General features: G+C 43.3%; 1 protein-coding gene across 1 annotated transcript in view; it reads left to right on the plus strand.

Annotated features, from left to right (window-relative positions):
- TBX15 (T-box transcription factor 15) overlaps window positions 1–6,190 on the plus strand; it is a 114,837-nt gene extending 108,647 nt beyond the window's left edge. Inside the window, exon 8 of the mRNA XM_004714873.2 lies at window positions 5,406–6,190. Coding sequence (XP_004714930.1) covers window positions 5,406–6,190 — 785 coding nt within the window. The remainder of the gene's footprint in view (window positions 1–5,405) is intronic.
- Window positions 6,191–17,724: the final 11,534 nt, after the last annotated feature.

A 17,724-nucleotide genomic window follows, 5' to 3' on the forward strand; every position in this document is an offset into this window, starting at 1 on the left:
AGATCATGAGAGTTCTAGTATCTTGGTTTACTCTCTGCATCATGCATGCTGCAGCCCTCTCGGTGGTCCCGGAGAAACCGTTCCCATCAGCAGCTGGCACTTGGAGGGTGTACGAGGATTTCTTCAAAGTGAACGGAGGCAGCATGCCCTCCTCTTGGATAGGTGCTTGCTCTCTCCCTTCAAACACTAGTTCATTTAGGGACTTCCACCCCCGGAAGCTCAGCAGGCCACCAAGTCTCATTTCCAGTGAGTGTCATTTAAAAGCCAACACGAGCTGACTACAAACTTTTAAACATATGCCTCTCATCTGCTTAGCAGAAATCCCTATAACTTGCTAATAGTTCCCTTCTCCTTTTTTTTTGGTAGTGAAACCGATCGAGGCCTTAAATCAGTACCATGCGGTCCGTCTCGGGCCATCGAGAAAGCCATTGAGAGTTGTAAACGTCATCTGCTTTAGCTCTGGCCCCGTGCTGCAGAGCTCGGGCGGTGCCTGATGCAGCTCACCCAGAGGCGGACCTTGGGAAAAGAGTGCCCTGGTGATTCATCTGAAACTGCTCAGTGAGTTAGCACAGCTGGCAGTGGAGACTGTGAGGGTGAAGAGAAACTGCTCATTGGCAGTTCCCCCACCTCTAGTAGTGTCCAGGGCACGTGCCATCCCCTCTGTGTACCCTCGAGATACCTCTGAGTGTCCCTGTAACTAGGCAGGACGGCATGTTAAACAGGTGGTCTCCGCTGGGATCACAGCAACACCAGCTCATGGAGAGCCAGGGTGAGCTTTCAAAGAGAAGAGCCCAGATACGCATCCCATAAAACGCCGTCTCTCTGCAGCTGGAGTCGAGTTTCGCCATTTGGGCCACAGCACTTATGTCACTGAAGCGTATGGCATTTCAGGTGGGCGGGGAAGAAACTGTGCAGGGGGCCTCAAAGAGGAGCCACACGCATGCGCCCGATGAAGGACTGACCTTCCTGTAAGTCTCCGTAGGCTAGAAGAGGGTTGGCAAATTTTTGAGACAGAAGAGCCAATCCTGTTCCTTACAACCATTTAAAATTTTTTTGAGAGCTAGAAAGATATTTTAACAAACACATGCAATCACCATTATCTGAATAATAGACTTTGAAGTTTTACAATTTTACTTCAGAGTCATGTATTGCCGACCCATAGACTACATCATTCAGGAGTTCCAATATTTGGAGTGTGAAATGCGCTTCCTCTAACTTCCCAAACTTCCCCTTCTAGAACTCCTTTGTTATATTAAAATAATTCCCTGGAGAGTATTTTAAATTGATTACTGATATCGTAGGAGGACAGAAACAGGGGCATACTCAGTCAAGACTCTTTGCAGAGATGAAGAAAATTAGGTCCACAGAGACCCCCATCTTGAGTTGGGTGGAAGTGAACAAGCCTAGAATCCTGGGTTGTGCTCTCCCTGTGGCCAGCTGCTGCTTACTTCCAGCAGCATTTGTAGTGTTCATCTTATCACAAATTGGGGCATGAAAATCTCTTCACCCTTAATGAAGGCATTTAAGGCTTGAAGCAGAAGACAAGGAAGAACAACTTTCCAAAATGACTGTAAAATCAGGGTTATTGTTGGTGAGCTGTCTGTAGAGTGAGTTCCAACTCCTGGTGACCCTGTGGACAACAGAACCATACATTGGCTGGTCCGGCATCTTCCCTGTCATAGCTTCAGCTGAGCCCATTGGTACAGCCACTGTGCCAATCCATCCTCCTCTCTTTCACAGACCCACTACTTTACCAGGCATTGTGTCCTTTCCTAAGGACTGATCTTCCCTGATAACATGTCCAAAGTATGTCAGACTACATCTCACTGTCCTTATGCCGAAGGACCATTCTGGTTGCATTTCTTCAAGACAGATAGCTTTGTTCTGGCAGTCCACCACACTTTCAATATTCGTGGCCAGCACCATCATTCAAGTGCATCAATTCTTCTTCAGTGTCCTCAGGCATAGTCCAATGTTTATACCCGTATAAAGTGATTGCATCGGCCCGGGCTCACTTTCGTCCTCCCTGGACGATGAAGATGACTTTTAACATGTGTCCTCAATTTTAGCTTGAAAATGCATCAGGAAACTGGTTTTGACCAATGGTTTTAGTTGGGTTTTGTAAAAGTTTAACTCTGAAACAATGAGTAAGAGCCTAAATTATGCTTCTTCAGTCAATCCCAGTTGCCATCAAGTCAACTCCATCTCATCGTGACACCACGTGGCTCAGAATTATGCTCCATCGGTTTCCAATGGCTGATTTGGGGAGGCAGATCACCAGGGCTTTCTTCCATGCTATCTCTGGGTAGACTTGAACCTCCAACATTTCCGTTAGAAGCTGAGCTATTTGTTCCACCTATAGACTTCTCCAGCCAGTGCCTATGGATGTCGGCTGAGGACATTTTCCCCTTGGTAACAATTTCTTTAGAGAACTGCACTCATGTAGCTGGCATTTTCTGGGTACTGTGTGGTTCTTATCTTTACATATCCCAGTATGGCTGGAATCCTGCTGATTTTATGTCCATTTTTCTCATTGAAAAAATTATCCCCATAAAATATCCTTTGGGTTTTTATATCAGCTCAGGAGCTAAGAGCTTCCACCTGAATGTGAATGACCACGTTTTCAGAAATTCTGACAAAGTCTCATTTCATTCTGGAAAAGTCAAAGCGGGACATTTTCACCATGGGAGATTTTCTCCTGCGAAGTAAGCAGTTGCTCATCCTAGAGTCAAAATGAAGGACCCAGCAGCCCTGGGCTTCAGTTTCCACTAACAGAATTGATAGACCTGAAAGGGATCTGGGGATTCTCTAACTCCAAGTGTGGGCTGCTGAGCAGCAGCGTCAGCAGCATGTGGGAATTTGTTAGAAATGCAAATTCTCTGGTCACCTTCCAGATCTACTGCATGCGAAATTCTGAGGGTAGAGCACATGTGTGTAAACCAGCTCTTCTAGTGATTCTAATGCATAGGCACCACTGAGGATACTTTGAAATGAGGAATTGGGGTTAAATCATTGGTTCTCAACCCTGGCTGTACATGAGAATTCTTGGGGAACTTTTAAAACCCTAGTGATCCACTGGTCCCACCCCTGAACTTCTTATTTGCTCTAAGAGGAGCCCAGGAATGTTAGCGTTTTTGGTTTGTCTCTTTTTGGTTTGTCTCTCAGGGGATTCTTACATGCAGCCAAATCTGAAAGCCACCGATCGAACACAATCCCTAATTTCTAGCAGCAGATGCTGACACCCAGGATGTGCCAGGGTCCTGGGGGGTAGTGGTGGTTAGGATGACAGAGCTGCGAGAAGTACCCAAGTGCCCCGACTTTCGGGTCAGATGTTGGTGTGCTTGGCTGCCTGCCCTCACAAGCCTCCCCAAATCCACAGATTGCATTTATAGTCTTTGTTCTAGTCCCTGAGCCTGGCTGGGTAGGGAGTTGAGCAGACAGAACTTCCAGAATTTCCATTTCACATCTTCAACTCCACTGCATGGGTTCCTCTGCTCAGCACGTGCAGCCCTCAGCCCTGCTTGTTACCCTGCTCCAGCCCCTGTTTTCCTTTGGCATTAGGTCTTGCTTTGGTATCTTACATTAAAAATAAAATAATTTGTTTGGTACACTATTTATTTTTATTTTTACTAAAAAATGAAACATGGTAAAATAAAGTAAGTAACATCCCTCGGACAAAATGTACAACGTATTTCCACCGAAAGTTGGAAATGTGACACTAGGATTTTGATGATTCTTAGAAGTCTTATTTGAAAGTGAATTTGAGGGTGGGAGTGAGCAAGATAAATGGGTAGGTTTCTTTATTTATTTAACAAGCCTGATTGAGGTTCCTAAGGAGTTCTGGTGGTGTCGTGGTTACAAGTTGGGCTGCTAACCACAAGGCCAGCAGTTCTAAACCACCAGCTGCTCTGTGGGAGAAAGGCAGGCTTTTTACGTCCATAAAGAGTTTGTCTCAGAAACTCACAGGGGAAGTTCTGTCCTGTCGTATAGGGTTGCTATGCGTCAGCATCGATTTGATGGCAGTGAGTTTGGTTTGATTTTTAATGAAATTCTTACAGAGAGAAATGTCTCACCCCGCCTCATACACCCTGGTGTTTTTTTGTAGGGGTGTTCAGGTGGAATCACTTAGCAGAAATCTGCCAGGTTAAGAGAAAGCCATGGTTCTGTTAAATCCAGTGCATTGTGAACATTTGAGGACATCTTCTGCACCCTTTATAATTGGTCCAGAGATCCTGACCTCTTTTTTTTAATAGTTTTATTGAGGTATAATTAAAATATCATACAATTCAATAGTTCAATCCTATTAAGAAGGGTTTGCCATCATCACCACAATCCACCTTGGGACCCTTTTTTCCTTATTGTACCCATTGCTGTTGACTCCACATCCCACCCCTTCGATGCCCCCTTAATTATTAGTCCAGCTACTGTCTTCATGGATCCAGCCATTCTGACTTCCCTATACAGAAAAATATACAAAACAGAGACAACACAAAAGCTAAAAAGGACCCAGCAAGAATGACCAAAGAAAACAAAGAAAAACCTCAATCAAAAAGGAATCGGAAAATATTAAAAAACAAGAAAAAATCCAAAACGAGTCAAAAGGGAGACCTGAAGAGTGTTACATTTCAACCTCACTAAACTGCTGCAATCGGCATTGCAGTGCCCTTTGTGTGATAGTCATGCGCTGTGCAGTCCTACGCTGTGGTTAGTAGGAATTCACTGGAGACTCAGTCCACAGAGGGTACTGCAAATGATTTTGGGCTTCCACTATCCATAGTATTCCACAAACTGGGTGCTTAGAATTGAGGATCTGGTATGGTTCCCTCTGGGTTTGGATTTTATTATTTACAATCCTTGGATCACACAGGCTGTTGTGTTTCTTCCATGTGAACTTAACTGACTTTTCACTTAGATGACTGCTTGTTTTGTGACCCCATGTGCTATTCTTTCAGATAGCCAGGTACCATTTGATTTCTTCCCCTCACTTTGCTATAACACCCTTATGTTCAGTGATGTCCTCATGAGGGCAAGAACCGACAAGAACTAATTGTTTTTATATTAGGGTCATGATCAAGGGAAAGCTCAAAATCCATTAATTTATCGTATGTCCCTGGTTCACTTTAGAGACGTCATAATCTTTCTCTATGGGGCATAAAGATAGACTGGTCTTAAACACCGATCTCAACGGTAACCTATTGTTGCAGAGCCCATTCTGACTCATGAGGCCCCATATGCTCCCGGAAAGAACTGTTTATGCTTTTAAGGCCCCTATACTGTTTAAAATCAGGTTGCTGGCCTGTCCTTTGCAGAGCCAATGGGTGGGTTTGAACCACTAACCTTTAGGCTAATCGTGGAGTGCATTGTTGCTACTCTTGTCTCAACGGTGTTTGTGTTTTATTTCTCAGGGGGAAGCACAGGCACATCCCCAACCACCTCCAGCACTGGGACACCGTCCCCTTCAGCCTCTTCTCATCTTTTATCTCCATCCTGTTCTCCGCCAACCTTTCATTTGGCCCCCAACACTTTCAACGTGGGCTGTCGAGAGAGCCAGCTGTGTAATCTAAACCTCTCTGATTACCCACCCTGTGCCCGAAGCAACATGGCTGCCTTGCAGAGTTACCCCGGGCTGAGTGACAGTGGTTACAATAGGCTGCAGAGTGGCACCGCTTCAGCAACTCAGCCCACGGAAACCTTCATGCCTCAGAGGACTCCATCCCTGATCTCAGGAATACCAACTCCTCCCTCGTTGCCTAGCAACAGCAAGATGGAAGCCTACGGTGGTCAGCTGGGGTCCTTCCCCACTTCCCAGTTTCAGTATGTCATGCAGGCAGGCAATGCAGCTTCCAGCGCCTCATCCCCACACATGTTCGGGGGCGGCCACATGCAGCAGAGCTCCTACAATGCCTTCTCACTTCATAACCCCTACAACCTGTATGGCTACAACTTCCCCACCTCCCCTAGGCTAGCTGCGAGCCCAGAAAAACTGAGCGCCTCTCAAAGCACTTTACTCTGTTCTTCTCCTTCCAATGGAGCCTTCGGCGAGAGGCAGTACCTGCCCACGGGGATGGAGCACAGCATGCACATGATTAGCCCTTCGCCCAATAACCAGCAGGCAACCAACGCCTGCGATGGCCGGCAGTATGGGGCGGTTCCAGGCTCCTCCTCCCAGATGTCCGTGCACATGGTTTAATGGCCAGTCAGACACCACAGAGCCCATGGCACCCAAGGCCCAGAGTCTCCTTGGGCATAGCCTCATCTTTGGGAACTCTTCGAAACCCGGGAACTGTTCTTTTTACTTTGAGGAATGCATCGTAGAGAGCCAAGAGACATGTTAAAGCCACTGAAGGATACTTGTGGTGGAATCATCTCCAACTCAGTGGCCATTCTTCTGCCACCCCAAACCTAGCTTTATAAAGCATCATCTACTCCAGAGTGGGCTTTGAAGAGACTGCATAATCATTTTTTAATAATGTTAAAGGAGATGCTAGAGTGTAGCAGCCATGACAAGTCACATACACACACACACACACACACACACACACACACCCCTTTGCATACATACATACACAACATATATTCACACACACACACGCACACTGATTCTGAACTGGGTGAACTCTTTGCAAGGGAGACCCAGAATGGGTGCTTTCACCAAGAATTTGTCTATGCACAACGGTCAGCTGTCGCTACCAGCCTTTCTCCTCCGCAGCTTCTGGAATGAAGCGTGTGAGCGGGAGCCTCTTCCCATTGATGAAGGTGGAAAGGCATCAGTACAGCAACTGGACTTGACTTCCTGAACAAGACCGCTTTTCACAGTGGCCTCTTCCTCCAGCATGCCACGGCAGTGGTGTTCCCTGAGAGTGAGAGCAGACGAGCAGGACAGAGACAGACAGACAAAGAGCAGAGAGCCCGAGAGACGTGGAGAGCAAGACTGAGAGAGAAGGTGTGAGCAATGGCGGGAGTTTCGATTCACCAAGGAGATTTGCTTTTGTTTTTGTTTGGTTTGTTTTTATTTTCCCCTACAGGTTATTATAGAAGGAATCATGGTGTTACTGAGAATGAAACCTCTTTGGGACTTTGTTGCGTGTGGCCTTCGGCACAGGGGTGCATGGCTGGGTACTGGTGAGAGGGATTGGGGCAAGGAGTTCATCTGGATTCCACTGCTCTGATCACTGTGATCCAGAAGACAGGGGTACCACAGGGAATCCCCAGTCCACAGCATGCAGCTCTGCACGGGAAGGGGAGGAGAAGGAGTGGGAAGCAGTGGGAAGCAGGGAGAGTGTTGTAGTTCCCATAGATAATACCGAGCGCAGGGGTGACAAATAGGAGCCAGGCCTGGATTCCCTGGCCACTGGGGTCCCTGTGGCAGGAGAAATCCCTTCCTATTCCAGAGAATTGTGCATGGGCCTTCTAGAGCCTTCCATCTGCCCTTAGAGCTCTGTGTTTATCTAATAGCTCAGTGCATTTTGAAGTTTTGAGGTTTTTTTTTTCTTTTTCCTTCTTCTTCCCCTTCAGATATTTTAATGGTAAGCAAACAAGTGAAGCTTGGTGCAAGCTCAACTTTTTAAGTGGTGTGGAAATGAAAATAATACCAAGTGAAATAATACAGATATTATTAAGATGTTTGGGTTTGAGGTGTTGTAGATAAATGTATTTATGTGCCTAGTAGGGAATCCAGTATTATGACTATTAAAAAAACGGGGCAATAAAAAGGGTATGTAAAATATGTATGAAGAAAAGGTGTATAAAAATCTGCCCTTCTGCACGGAACTCTGTTTCAAAGTGCCAAGCACAGAAAGCCGCTAAATAAAATCTTTGCAATTGTTCCCTGTGTGTTTGTTAAGACAGAGGAAACAGCAAACCAGACTCCAGCCACCCAGTGCGTTTGTCTCATACTCTCTGGTGTGCTCTCACGTCCCCGTCTCTGCTTCACTCGATTCTTTATTCAGACCCCTGAAGGAAACACTGTCGTTCTGTTTCCGGTTAGTAAGTAGCCCAGCTCCCCAGAGACCCACTGAATTACCCAGGTTTGTACAGACGGTTGAAGGGAAGTAGGTCTTGTCACCAAGTCTCTGACACTTGTGGGGTTTTCACTTTCACATTACCAGCAGGAAACTATGAGTCGAATAGTAATCTTCGATGACGTTATTTGTACGACAGAAGAAACTGCTTCCTGGTCCTGTCATCTTTAGGATTATAGGCATGCCCGATCTCATTGTTTCAGCACTGTGTATTTTGACTGCCTTCCAACCTAGGGCCTTCATTTTCTAGCACTCTATCAGATAGGATTCGACTGTCACCCGTAAGGTTTTTATTGAATACATTTTGGAAGTAGGTTACCAGGCCTTTCTTCCTAATCTGTCTTCATTTGGAAGCTCTGCTGAAACCTGGTCTCCATGGGTGACCCTGCTGTTACCTGTATCATTAGTGGTACAGCTTCCAGTATCTTAGCTGCTTGCCAGCCACCGCAGTACAACAAGCTAACGGACAAATGGTGGTCAGAGACTGTACCACGTCCTTTGTGGGATGACTTACCTGTTACTGTTGTTGTTAGGCGCCACTGAGTTGGTTCCAATCCATGGCAGTCTTTGCAAAACAGACTGAAACATGGCACGGTCCGGAGCCATCCTTACAATTGTCCCTCTGCTTGGGCCCATTATTGCAGCCCCTGGGTCCACCCATCTCATCGAGGCCCTTCCACTTGCCCACCGCCCCTCTACTTTACCCAGCATGATGTCCTTCTCCAGGGCCTGGTCTCTCCTGACAACGTGTCCCAAGTATGGAAGATGAAGTCTCGCCACCCTTGCCTCTTAGAAGCACTCTGGCTTTGCTTCTTCCAAGACAGATTTGTTTGTGCTTTTAGCAGTCCATGGTACTTTCAATGTTTTTCTCCAGCACCACGGTTCAAATGCATTCGTTCTTCAATTTTCCTTCTTCACTGGACACTGAATAAAGGAGTTTATATTATCTAATCCTCCATCAGCCTGGGAGATAGGTAGTACTATTGTTACCACTCTACAGATCAGAAAATAAGGTTAAAAAAAAAAGGCTAACTACATTTGACTAGGGCTCTCAGAAAGTTATAGGGCTGCTTGTGTAATTTCCCAAACAAGTGAAATTATGGCATTCCACTGAAGTCACTGCAGTTTCTAGAGCTACTTGAACAACCAGGAATGGTTATTCCAAATCAGCTCAAGGGGTGTAGAATAGAGTGTCTCTGAATTGTCGCGTTTTATTGTAAACACATATCCTTCCCCTTGGATGAACCACCGCATTATGTGGTTCACCAAATGCCCATTTAACAGTAAACGAATAAAGATTCTATAGGGCTATACCATTTGCAAACATTTCATATGTTATCTCATTTGAACCTCATGAGAAGTGAGCAGGGCATTGCTATGTGACCGGAGAACTGGGATTGTAATGGGTCCTGTGTGGCGGGGAAGCAAGAGAGCCAAGACTAGAAATATGCTCTGACCCCTGGTCCACACTGTCTCTTCTCGGGGAGTTACACTGGGAGCCCACTGACTCCCATTTGGGGTTCAAGTTAGCCATTGCCACATTCGTTCTTTGGAAATGGAGATTAGCTTGGAAGAGAAAAAATAACCTTAATTGTTGCTTTAGATTTATAACTAATTCCAAGGAGCATCGTGACAAGTTAATTACAGCAGCCATCAAATTATTGCCAAGTTCACTAGGATGGTTAATAATTCTCTGAAATGTAGGCTCTTTGGGCACAGAGGTCTCAAAATTTTTTTTAAATAGAGATGCTCATATACAGTATATCTCAAGTACATAATGGTACGGTGTAAGCAATCTCATGAAATTGCTTCTGATTGCTTCTGATTTAGCAGCATATTGGACATCATTCTTTGGTTTAACGCCCTTTGAAGTTCTGAGGTAATAGATCATAACATGCAAAACAATGTATTAACATAATAGTAAGAAGATTGCTATCAGTAATCACTTGGAGTATTAAATAGTGACAATTTTTGTTAATTGGTCAGACATTATAATGACTCAGGTCATTTACATCTGAATTATTATTACATCTGTTTATGAACCAAAGAAGGTTAAAAAAAAAGTTTCTTTGAACATTAACTGGTTAAAGCACTGTAACTCAATTCTTTTTAATGAAATGGGAACATTTGTTGTAACAAAATTCATTACACAAAAGGCTATTTACTGAAAGACTTAATATTCTATAGATTAACCTGCTCCACTCTCATTCATGCCCCGTGAAGAAAATCTGTCTTGTTCAGCTTTGCAGTCTCAGTGGTCACGATAGTTCCTGGCCCCCTTTTCATAGACTCTCAAGATATATTCATTCTCATTCTAGAAATTATCTACCAAACCGATTTTCAAGCATAGTGCAGCAGGTTGCATGACTGAGTGCACATTTCTTCTAAATGAATGGAAGCTGAAAGCTTTATTGTGATTTACACAACATTTTGTGATAGGTTAATGTAAATCCAGATAGCAGCTAGAAAGTGATCGTTATGTATAATGGAAGGATAAAGAAGAATAGCACAGTTTCTTCTTTGGAAGGGTTCACTTTTCAGGCAGTCATGAAAATATATTGCTCCAAGTGTTTCAGGGCATACATGCACACTTTTATTAGAACGAATCCTGTTTAAACACGTCTTTACAATCAGTGGATGGCTGCAGGCAAGTTTTCTTTAAAAAAATGTAATTAATTAAATTAGAAAATCATTTTATTGGAGGTTCAGACAATTCTTATCACAATCCAAACATATATTCATTGTTTCAAGCACATTTGTACATTTGTTGTCATCATCATTCTCAAAACATTTGCCTTCTACTTGAGCTCTTAATATCAGCTCCTCATTTTTCTCCCCTCCTTCCTACTTCCCCTCCCTCAAGAATCCTTCATAATTCATAAATTATTATTATTTTGTCATATGTTACACTGTCTGATGTCTCCCCTCGCCCACTTCTCTGTTGTCCATCCCCCAGGGAGGAGGTTATACGTAGATTCTTGTAATCGGTTCCCCCTTTCCACCCCACATTCCTTCCACCCTCCAGGCATCGCCACTCTCACCACTGATCCTGAAGGGGTTATCTGTCCTGGATTCCAGTTGCTATCTGTACCAATGTACATCCTCTGGTCTAGATCACTGAAGACAAACGTGTGCATAAGCAAATGTGGTGAAGAAAGCTGATGGTGCTTGGCTGTCAAAAGATATAGCAAGTTTTCTTAATCATAACTTTCCTTAGTCTCATTAGGGTGCCTATGAATAAAAGGATAGTTTTGGAGCTATGGAAATAAATAGCTTTGAGATCAAGGCTAATGTAAAATTTTTAGCAAAACAAGTGAAAACCATTCCAAATCATTGAAGCATTACAAGAACTTTATGGGAATGTTGTGTGACCTAAAACAACAGTTTTTAGAGAAATCAAATATTTTAAGGAAGATAGAACTTATGGATGGTCCCAGAGCAGGAAGACTATCCATCTCCATGAAAGACAAAACTGTGGATGAAGTCGAGAGATTTGTAGAAGACGGTAGGATCACCATTGATATGAGAGCTACTGAAGTTGGGCTCTCAGGTGGCTTGGCATCTTCAATTTGGAGTGGACATCTTGGCCTCTGCAGCTCAATGAGGGGCCAAAAGAGCTTCCCAAAGATCAGTTGGCTCACAAGCAGATCTTGACATCAGCCTTTCAAGCAAGATAGAAGCTAAGGACAGTTCTATGGAATGGATCACAGCAGGGTTGAGTCTTTGATTTACCAATACAATTCAGAGAGCAAGGTCCAACAAACACAGATTCCAAGGGGATCTGCTGAGCCAGTTCAGTTCAAGGAGCAAAAGTCACCCCAGAAGATTTGGTGACTGTTTTCTAGGAGTCTAAAGGGATCATCTTGATAGTTTTTCTCAAGAGACACAGAATGATTATGGCGGTTTATTAAGAAGAAGCTTTAAGAAACTGGAGTAGGAATGTTTCCCTGAGGATTTCCCCCCATCACAACAATGCATCTGCTTATTCTTGGAGGGTGGCAAGGACTATTCTACAAGAATTTTGGGGGGGAAACCTTACCCCATCTATCCAACTGTCCTCATTTTTCCCTTTCAGATTTTTGTTGTCCCCCAAACTCTAAAAACATTTAAAAGGAAGATCAGAGTTCCTCAAAGATGCCAAAACATCCATTTTGACATATAAGTCGAAGAAAGCAGAATTCTTTGGTAAAGACTTAGAGAGAGGGGACCACCACCTTTGAGAGTATATAGACCTAGATGGAAGACATGCTAAGAAACAATAGCTTCACATCTTCTATTTGTTTAAGCAATGTTTCTGTTTTATTGCAATACTTTTTTGACTTATGTTTCTATTAGGTAAATTATATAAATGACTAAAAAAATCAGAGGAGATCTTTAATGTAAGAAGATGAATGTAGAATTGTTTTTATTAGGGAGATAGAATTTGATTGAGCTTTAAAGAATGCTCAAAATTTTTATGGAAGTAAAAAAGTGGTGGGTTAAGAATGAAATAATATTTTAAAAGACAATAAAGTAACTGAGTTATGGAGGAAGAATGATAACATCTTAATTCAAGTAGTATAATTTAATAAAACTGGAGACAACCAGAATCTTATTGCTGCCTGTAGACTAATATCCTTTTGTACGGGATATTTTCATTAGAGAGAGTGTTGAGGCTCGGGCCCAAGGGCAGAGCTGCTCGGTTGAAGCCAAATGTTTGATTCATTATAGTTTACTATTGAGGATTTCCAAGAAGCCCACTTGTACCAATTTCCATTCAGAAACTAAAGAAGATTTGGTTTCCCGAGGAAACCCAGACAAAAGATAAATCTTCACAAAAGCTCTTCTGCTTATAATTGTCCATTGAAGGTCTGATGTCTAGAGTGTCGTGCCCAAGAACAGCCTCATGCATTTACTCTGCTCAACTCACCCATTGTGTGTAACACCTACTCCGTGCCAGGTAGTGCTCTAGGCACTGAGGACACTGCAGTGGAAATTTTGTCAAGTTATTGCCTCCAAGTACTCATCATCTGGTGAAAAACTGGCATGGAATACATGAGCACATAACAAATAGAGTTATTTCAGATCGCAACAAATATTTTGAAGAAACTTAAAATCAGAGGTTGATAGAGATGAGGGAAAGAGGTTGACGTCTCCTGTAGGAAGGGTTTTCAAAGGAGGTTGCTCTAAGTGAGCGATGTTTGCACTAGTGCAATGCAAACATGATTTAAGGACTTACTTACATCATCTTGTGCTGAGAGCAGCTATATCCTCATGAGAAGATGTGATCCACTAGGTTTGCATCAGCTGAGGCCAGACATGTTTGCCCTCAGTGTGGAATGAGCACATTGACACTTACTTGCTGAAGCCTACTGCTGACCTTCTGGGAGTGGGGTCATTTAGAGACTCCTTACAGGTCAATGAATCTCTAACATAGTCCCAGTGGAATCCCGTTTCCATGACCTCCTCTACAGAACATTAGAGTCACTCTTTCGATCTGATTTTGTTAGAAGCTTAAAAATTAATGATCAAATAATTAACAGTAATTGTATTAATAATTAGCTACAATTAAGGACCAAAAATATTAAATATGGATTGGTATTCTACCATGTTCTCAGAATCGTCTTATGTAAACTATTGATGAAGAAAAATGTTCACCTTCAAGGAGATTTTAGCCTGACTAAAGAGTCAAGGCATCTGCCTCTTCAACAACAACAAAAGTATCAAATTGGTAGCCAAGATTATGCATGCTGTAGAATTTCAGAAGGAATCCAATTTTTATTGAGTGTTTATTACATGCTGCACATGATTCTAGGTTATATCCTGTAATCCTTGCAACCAAACTACAGAATTTTGTGTGTCTTTCCTATTTTATAAACGGCGAAACCAAAACTTACAGAAAGTAAGTAGCTTGTACAAAATCACCGAGATTGCAAGGCTTCAACTCTTTCCTTTCTACAACTGGATTTTTTCAAAAATGAGATTCATGGGGACTCATAAAGATAAGGGAGCCTGGCGGTGAAATGGCTAAGTACTCCGCTGTTCACGGAAAGGCTGATGGCTGGAACTTCCTCAGCAGATTCATGTTATGGGAGAAAGGCCTGCCAATCTCCTCCCCAAAAGGTTACAGCCCAGACATCCCCACGGGGCAGTTTTGATTGGTCACACAGGGTTGCCTTTAGTCAAAAACCCACTTGCTGACACTAGGTAACGAAAGCAACATGAAAAAGAGGAGCTCATAGAGAAGCTTGGGTGTGAGCCACCAGGGAAACGAAGTCCAATCCTTAAAGAATGCCTGCAAGCTGCATTAACTGAGGAGAAAGGGGTGGGGGCAGTGAAGACAGAATGCCTAGTATTTTGGGTATGGAACAATGAATTTGACAGTGGGGTCAGGGCACAGGATGTTCACATTCAAATCAAATCTCAAAAATACCACCTTAGTCTTGCTAACGCCATGACTCGGCATCCTCTTTTCCTATGTGAGGTGTCTGGGCTCTATAACTCAGGGTTCCCTTTAGTGTCTCTGTGGGGACCTTCAACTTGGGAGTTGATGGTAGAGTCAAGCTACACCCTCACTGCACCCAGGGACAGGCCCAGCTGCCATACTCTCTGAGCCCAGTTCGGCACCCAGCCCCTGGCCCCCTCCAGTGGAACCCACAGTGCCACGTGGGATGGTGAAAGGAAACCTTGCTGCTTAAGGCCGAGAAAACATTCATCATGTTTTCCTTCTTAGCTCATTTTACTACTCACAGCGCTCATCTTTTACAGCCAGCCTCACGGCATTTCCCACTTCAGATGCTTCCCACGCACACTTTCTGCTTTTATGACCTTATTGCCCGCTTTCCAGACACAGAAAACCAAAGGGATTTTGAGTCCTTTTTAGTATTTTTACCCAGTGAAGCCAAAGTGGTCAAAGAGGACTGCCGAAGGATTGCCCAGTCAACCCTGCAGCAGTTCTCACTCCGGGAGAACTTTCTAGAGTCCAAGAAAAGAATTTTTGGAGTTTTCCCCCATCTGACCACATTGCATATTTTCCTCCAGCCATAAGAGAGCCCCATGTTACAGCCCCTCTAATGCAATCACTAACCCCTTCAGCATATGAAATGCTTATTTCTCATCCACGTCCCAATCCACCATGTCGTTCCTGGTTAGATCGCTCTTCTGCAAACAAGGATTCAGTGTGCCAGGCCTCTACAATCTCATGATGTCTCAATCTTCAAGACATGGCTTGGTATCTCTCCACTTAACTGACAGCAGCTGGAGAAGGACTGGAGGCTTGGATGTTGATGGCTGAGTCTGCAATGGGCTAGGGGACTTCTTCATTCTATGACTAGGATTCCAGTGGCCACACCTAACTACAAGGGAACCTGGGAAATATAACCAAGCTGTGCACCTAGGAGAAAAAAAGAAATGGATTTGTTAGGACTTAGGGAACCTCTGCCAGCCCCTGGACGAATCTAACATTGTTTCTAAGCTCTGCGTTTCTTATGAAGAGAACAGCAGGTAGGACAAGACTGACTTCTAGGTCCCGCTTCTCAGCTGCTTTGCAAAACAACTAGAGCGTGTGACTTTACCTCAGTGGTGATCAGTTTGTTTATAAGATATGTGTTTTTTTCTGGGAGTTCTTTTCCATTCTCCTGAAATATCTCAAGGACTCACAAAATGCAGAGTAAGATTTTTCTCAAGTCTTAATAACTGCAACAAATACAGTATATCAAGTGCTTAGGTCAAAAAATGTGTAGCATACATTGTCTTATTTAATCTTCAACAACATCCTTACAAGATTATTATTATTATTATTATTATTATTATCATCATATCTCTGTAATAGGTGAAGGAAGAACGTCAAAAGGCTAGGGGTCTTGCCCACTGGGGCAGTTTGCCTTTAGAGACTGCACTATTAATGAGTCTAATTTCCTGCAGAAAGGGTCTGTCTGGTTGCTCTGAGAGAGTGAATAAGATGTAGACAAACTGCTACAGGTTTCACGCCCGTTTTCCTGAGGCTGTTGGTGGATTGCATGCTTCATCCATTGAGCCCCTTCACCACTTGACGGTCTCCACTCTGAAAAATGGGCTTACAGATGTTTCATTAACGTTCTCTAAGTCTTACTTTAACATAGAGCTCATTGTAATGAATTTTGGCCAGAGAACGACCTCCTGAGCCATTCAAAATTAAGACCAAAGCCTTAGTAAAAGAACATGGAGGGCAGGAAGAGTTTGCTGTTCAAACTATCAGATAATTCTATTCTCCCCAATATAGCAGCTTAAGGACGCCCTCCATTATGAATCCGAACAGAGTTTCTGAAGTGGAGAAGGAAAGCTGTAAGATTGGCAAAGTTTGTTTATTTTCTATATGTCAAAGGTAGGAGTATGCTTCAGTAATGAGCGTGTGGCTGGAAGGTTGAGACAGAGGGTGAGGGACCCATATATGAAGGGTCTTCAAAAATTCATGAAAATTCACTTTATGCAAAAAACCCGCTATGGATTATTATAACATATGTAAGAACCCTCAATAAAATGATTTATAAAGTGATTTAATTTTTAAAAAGAAGAAGCATACATCTAATACTAATTTTTTAATACCCAAATAAACTTGTACTAACTTTTTATAACATATGTGAACAGTATCTAGTTTGGGGTACTAAAAAGGATAAGATGTCAGCTTGAAAAGAGCCTCTGTTAGAGCAACATGAATTCTGTTAGACTGAAGTAAGAACAAACAGTAAATTCATGGTGAAGTTTGGGTGGCAAAACGGTGAAATCATTGATGTTTTACAAAATGTCTGAGGACAATACCCTAGAGAAATCAGCAATTTAGAATTGATCAGTCATTTTAAGAAGGGATGAAATGACACCACAGATGAAGGCTGCAGCAGCAGACCGTCCATATCAGTTTAAGATGAATCAATTAATCTTGTTCATGCCCTAATTGAAAAGGACCGGTGACTGACAGCAGAAACAATAGCCAACACCACGGACATCTTAGCTGATTCGGTTTTACATAATTCTGACGGAAAGATTTAAGGTGAGGAAACTTTGTGTTCAATGGGTGCCCAAACAGCTGCTCTCTGATCAGCTGTAGACAAGAGCGGAAATCTTTAAGCTAGTGAGATCAAGGTCTGTAAGCAAAAGGCTTCAAAGAATTGTTAACAGGAATGAAACATGGCATTGCCAGTACAATCCTAAAGACAAAACATAACCGAAACAATAGCTACCAAGAGGTAGAAATGGACCATTCAAGGCGAAAGTGGAAGAGGAGAGCTCATGGCAACCTTTTTGGGGGTCATGCTCAAGGCATCTTGATGGTGACTTTCTGGAGAGTCTAGGAATGGTAAAATTGGCATATGCAAAGAGCTTTTTGAGAAAGTGAACCAAAGCCTTAACAGGGAAGCATCAAGGAAAGCGTGACCAGAGCGTCCTTCTGTACCACAGCAACGTGAGCCTGCCCATTCGTTTCATCCAAGGCAAGTGTCTGAGAAAGGAGAAATCAGTAGGTAGCCGCCTTACATTCTTGATTTGAATCCTGCTGGCAGCCTTTTCTGTATCCTAATCTTTAGCGAGAAAGACACTCGACCAAATGGATTGACACAGGGGCTCCAACAATGGGCTCCAAGAGAGCAGCAATTCTGAGGATGGCACCGGACCAGGCTGTCTCTTGTTCTGCTGGACATAAGGCTGCTGCCAGTCGGCATTGACTTGACAGCACTTGACAAAAACAGTCTTA

This window comes from Echinops telfairi, unplaced genomic scaffold, assembly GCF_000313985.2.
Source record: "Echinops telfairi isolate 266 unplaced genomic scaffold, ASM31398v2 ScPeMD7_7466;HRSCAF=8504, whole genome shotgun sequence".
NCBI lineage: Eukaryota > Metazoa > Chordata > Mammalia > Afrosoricida > Tenrecidae > Echinops > Echinops telfairi.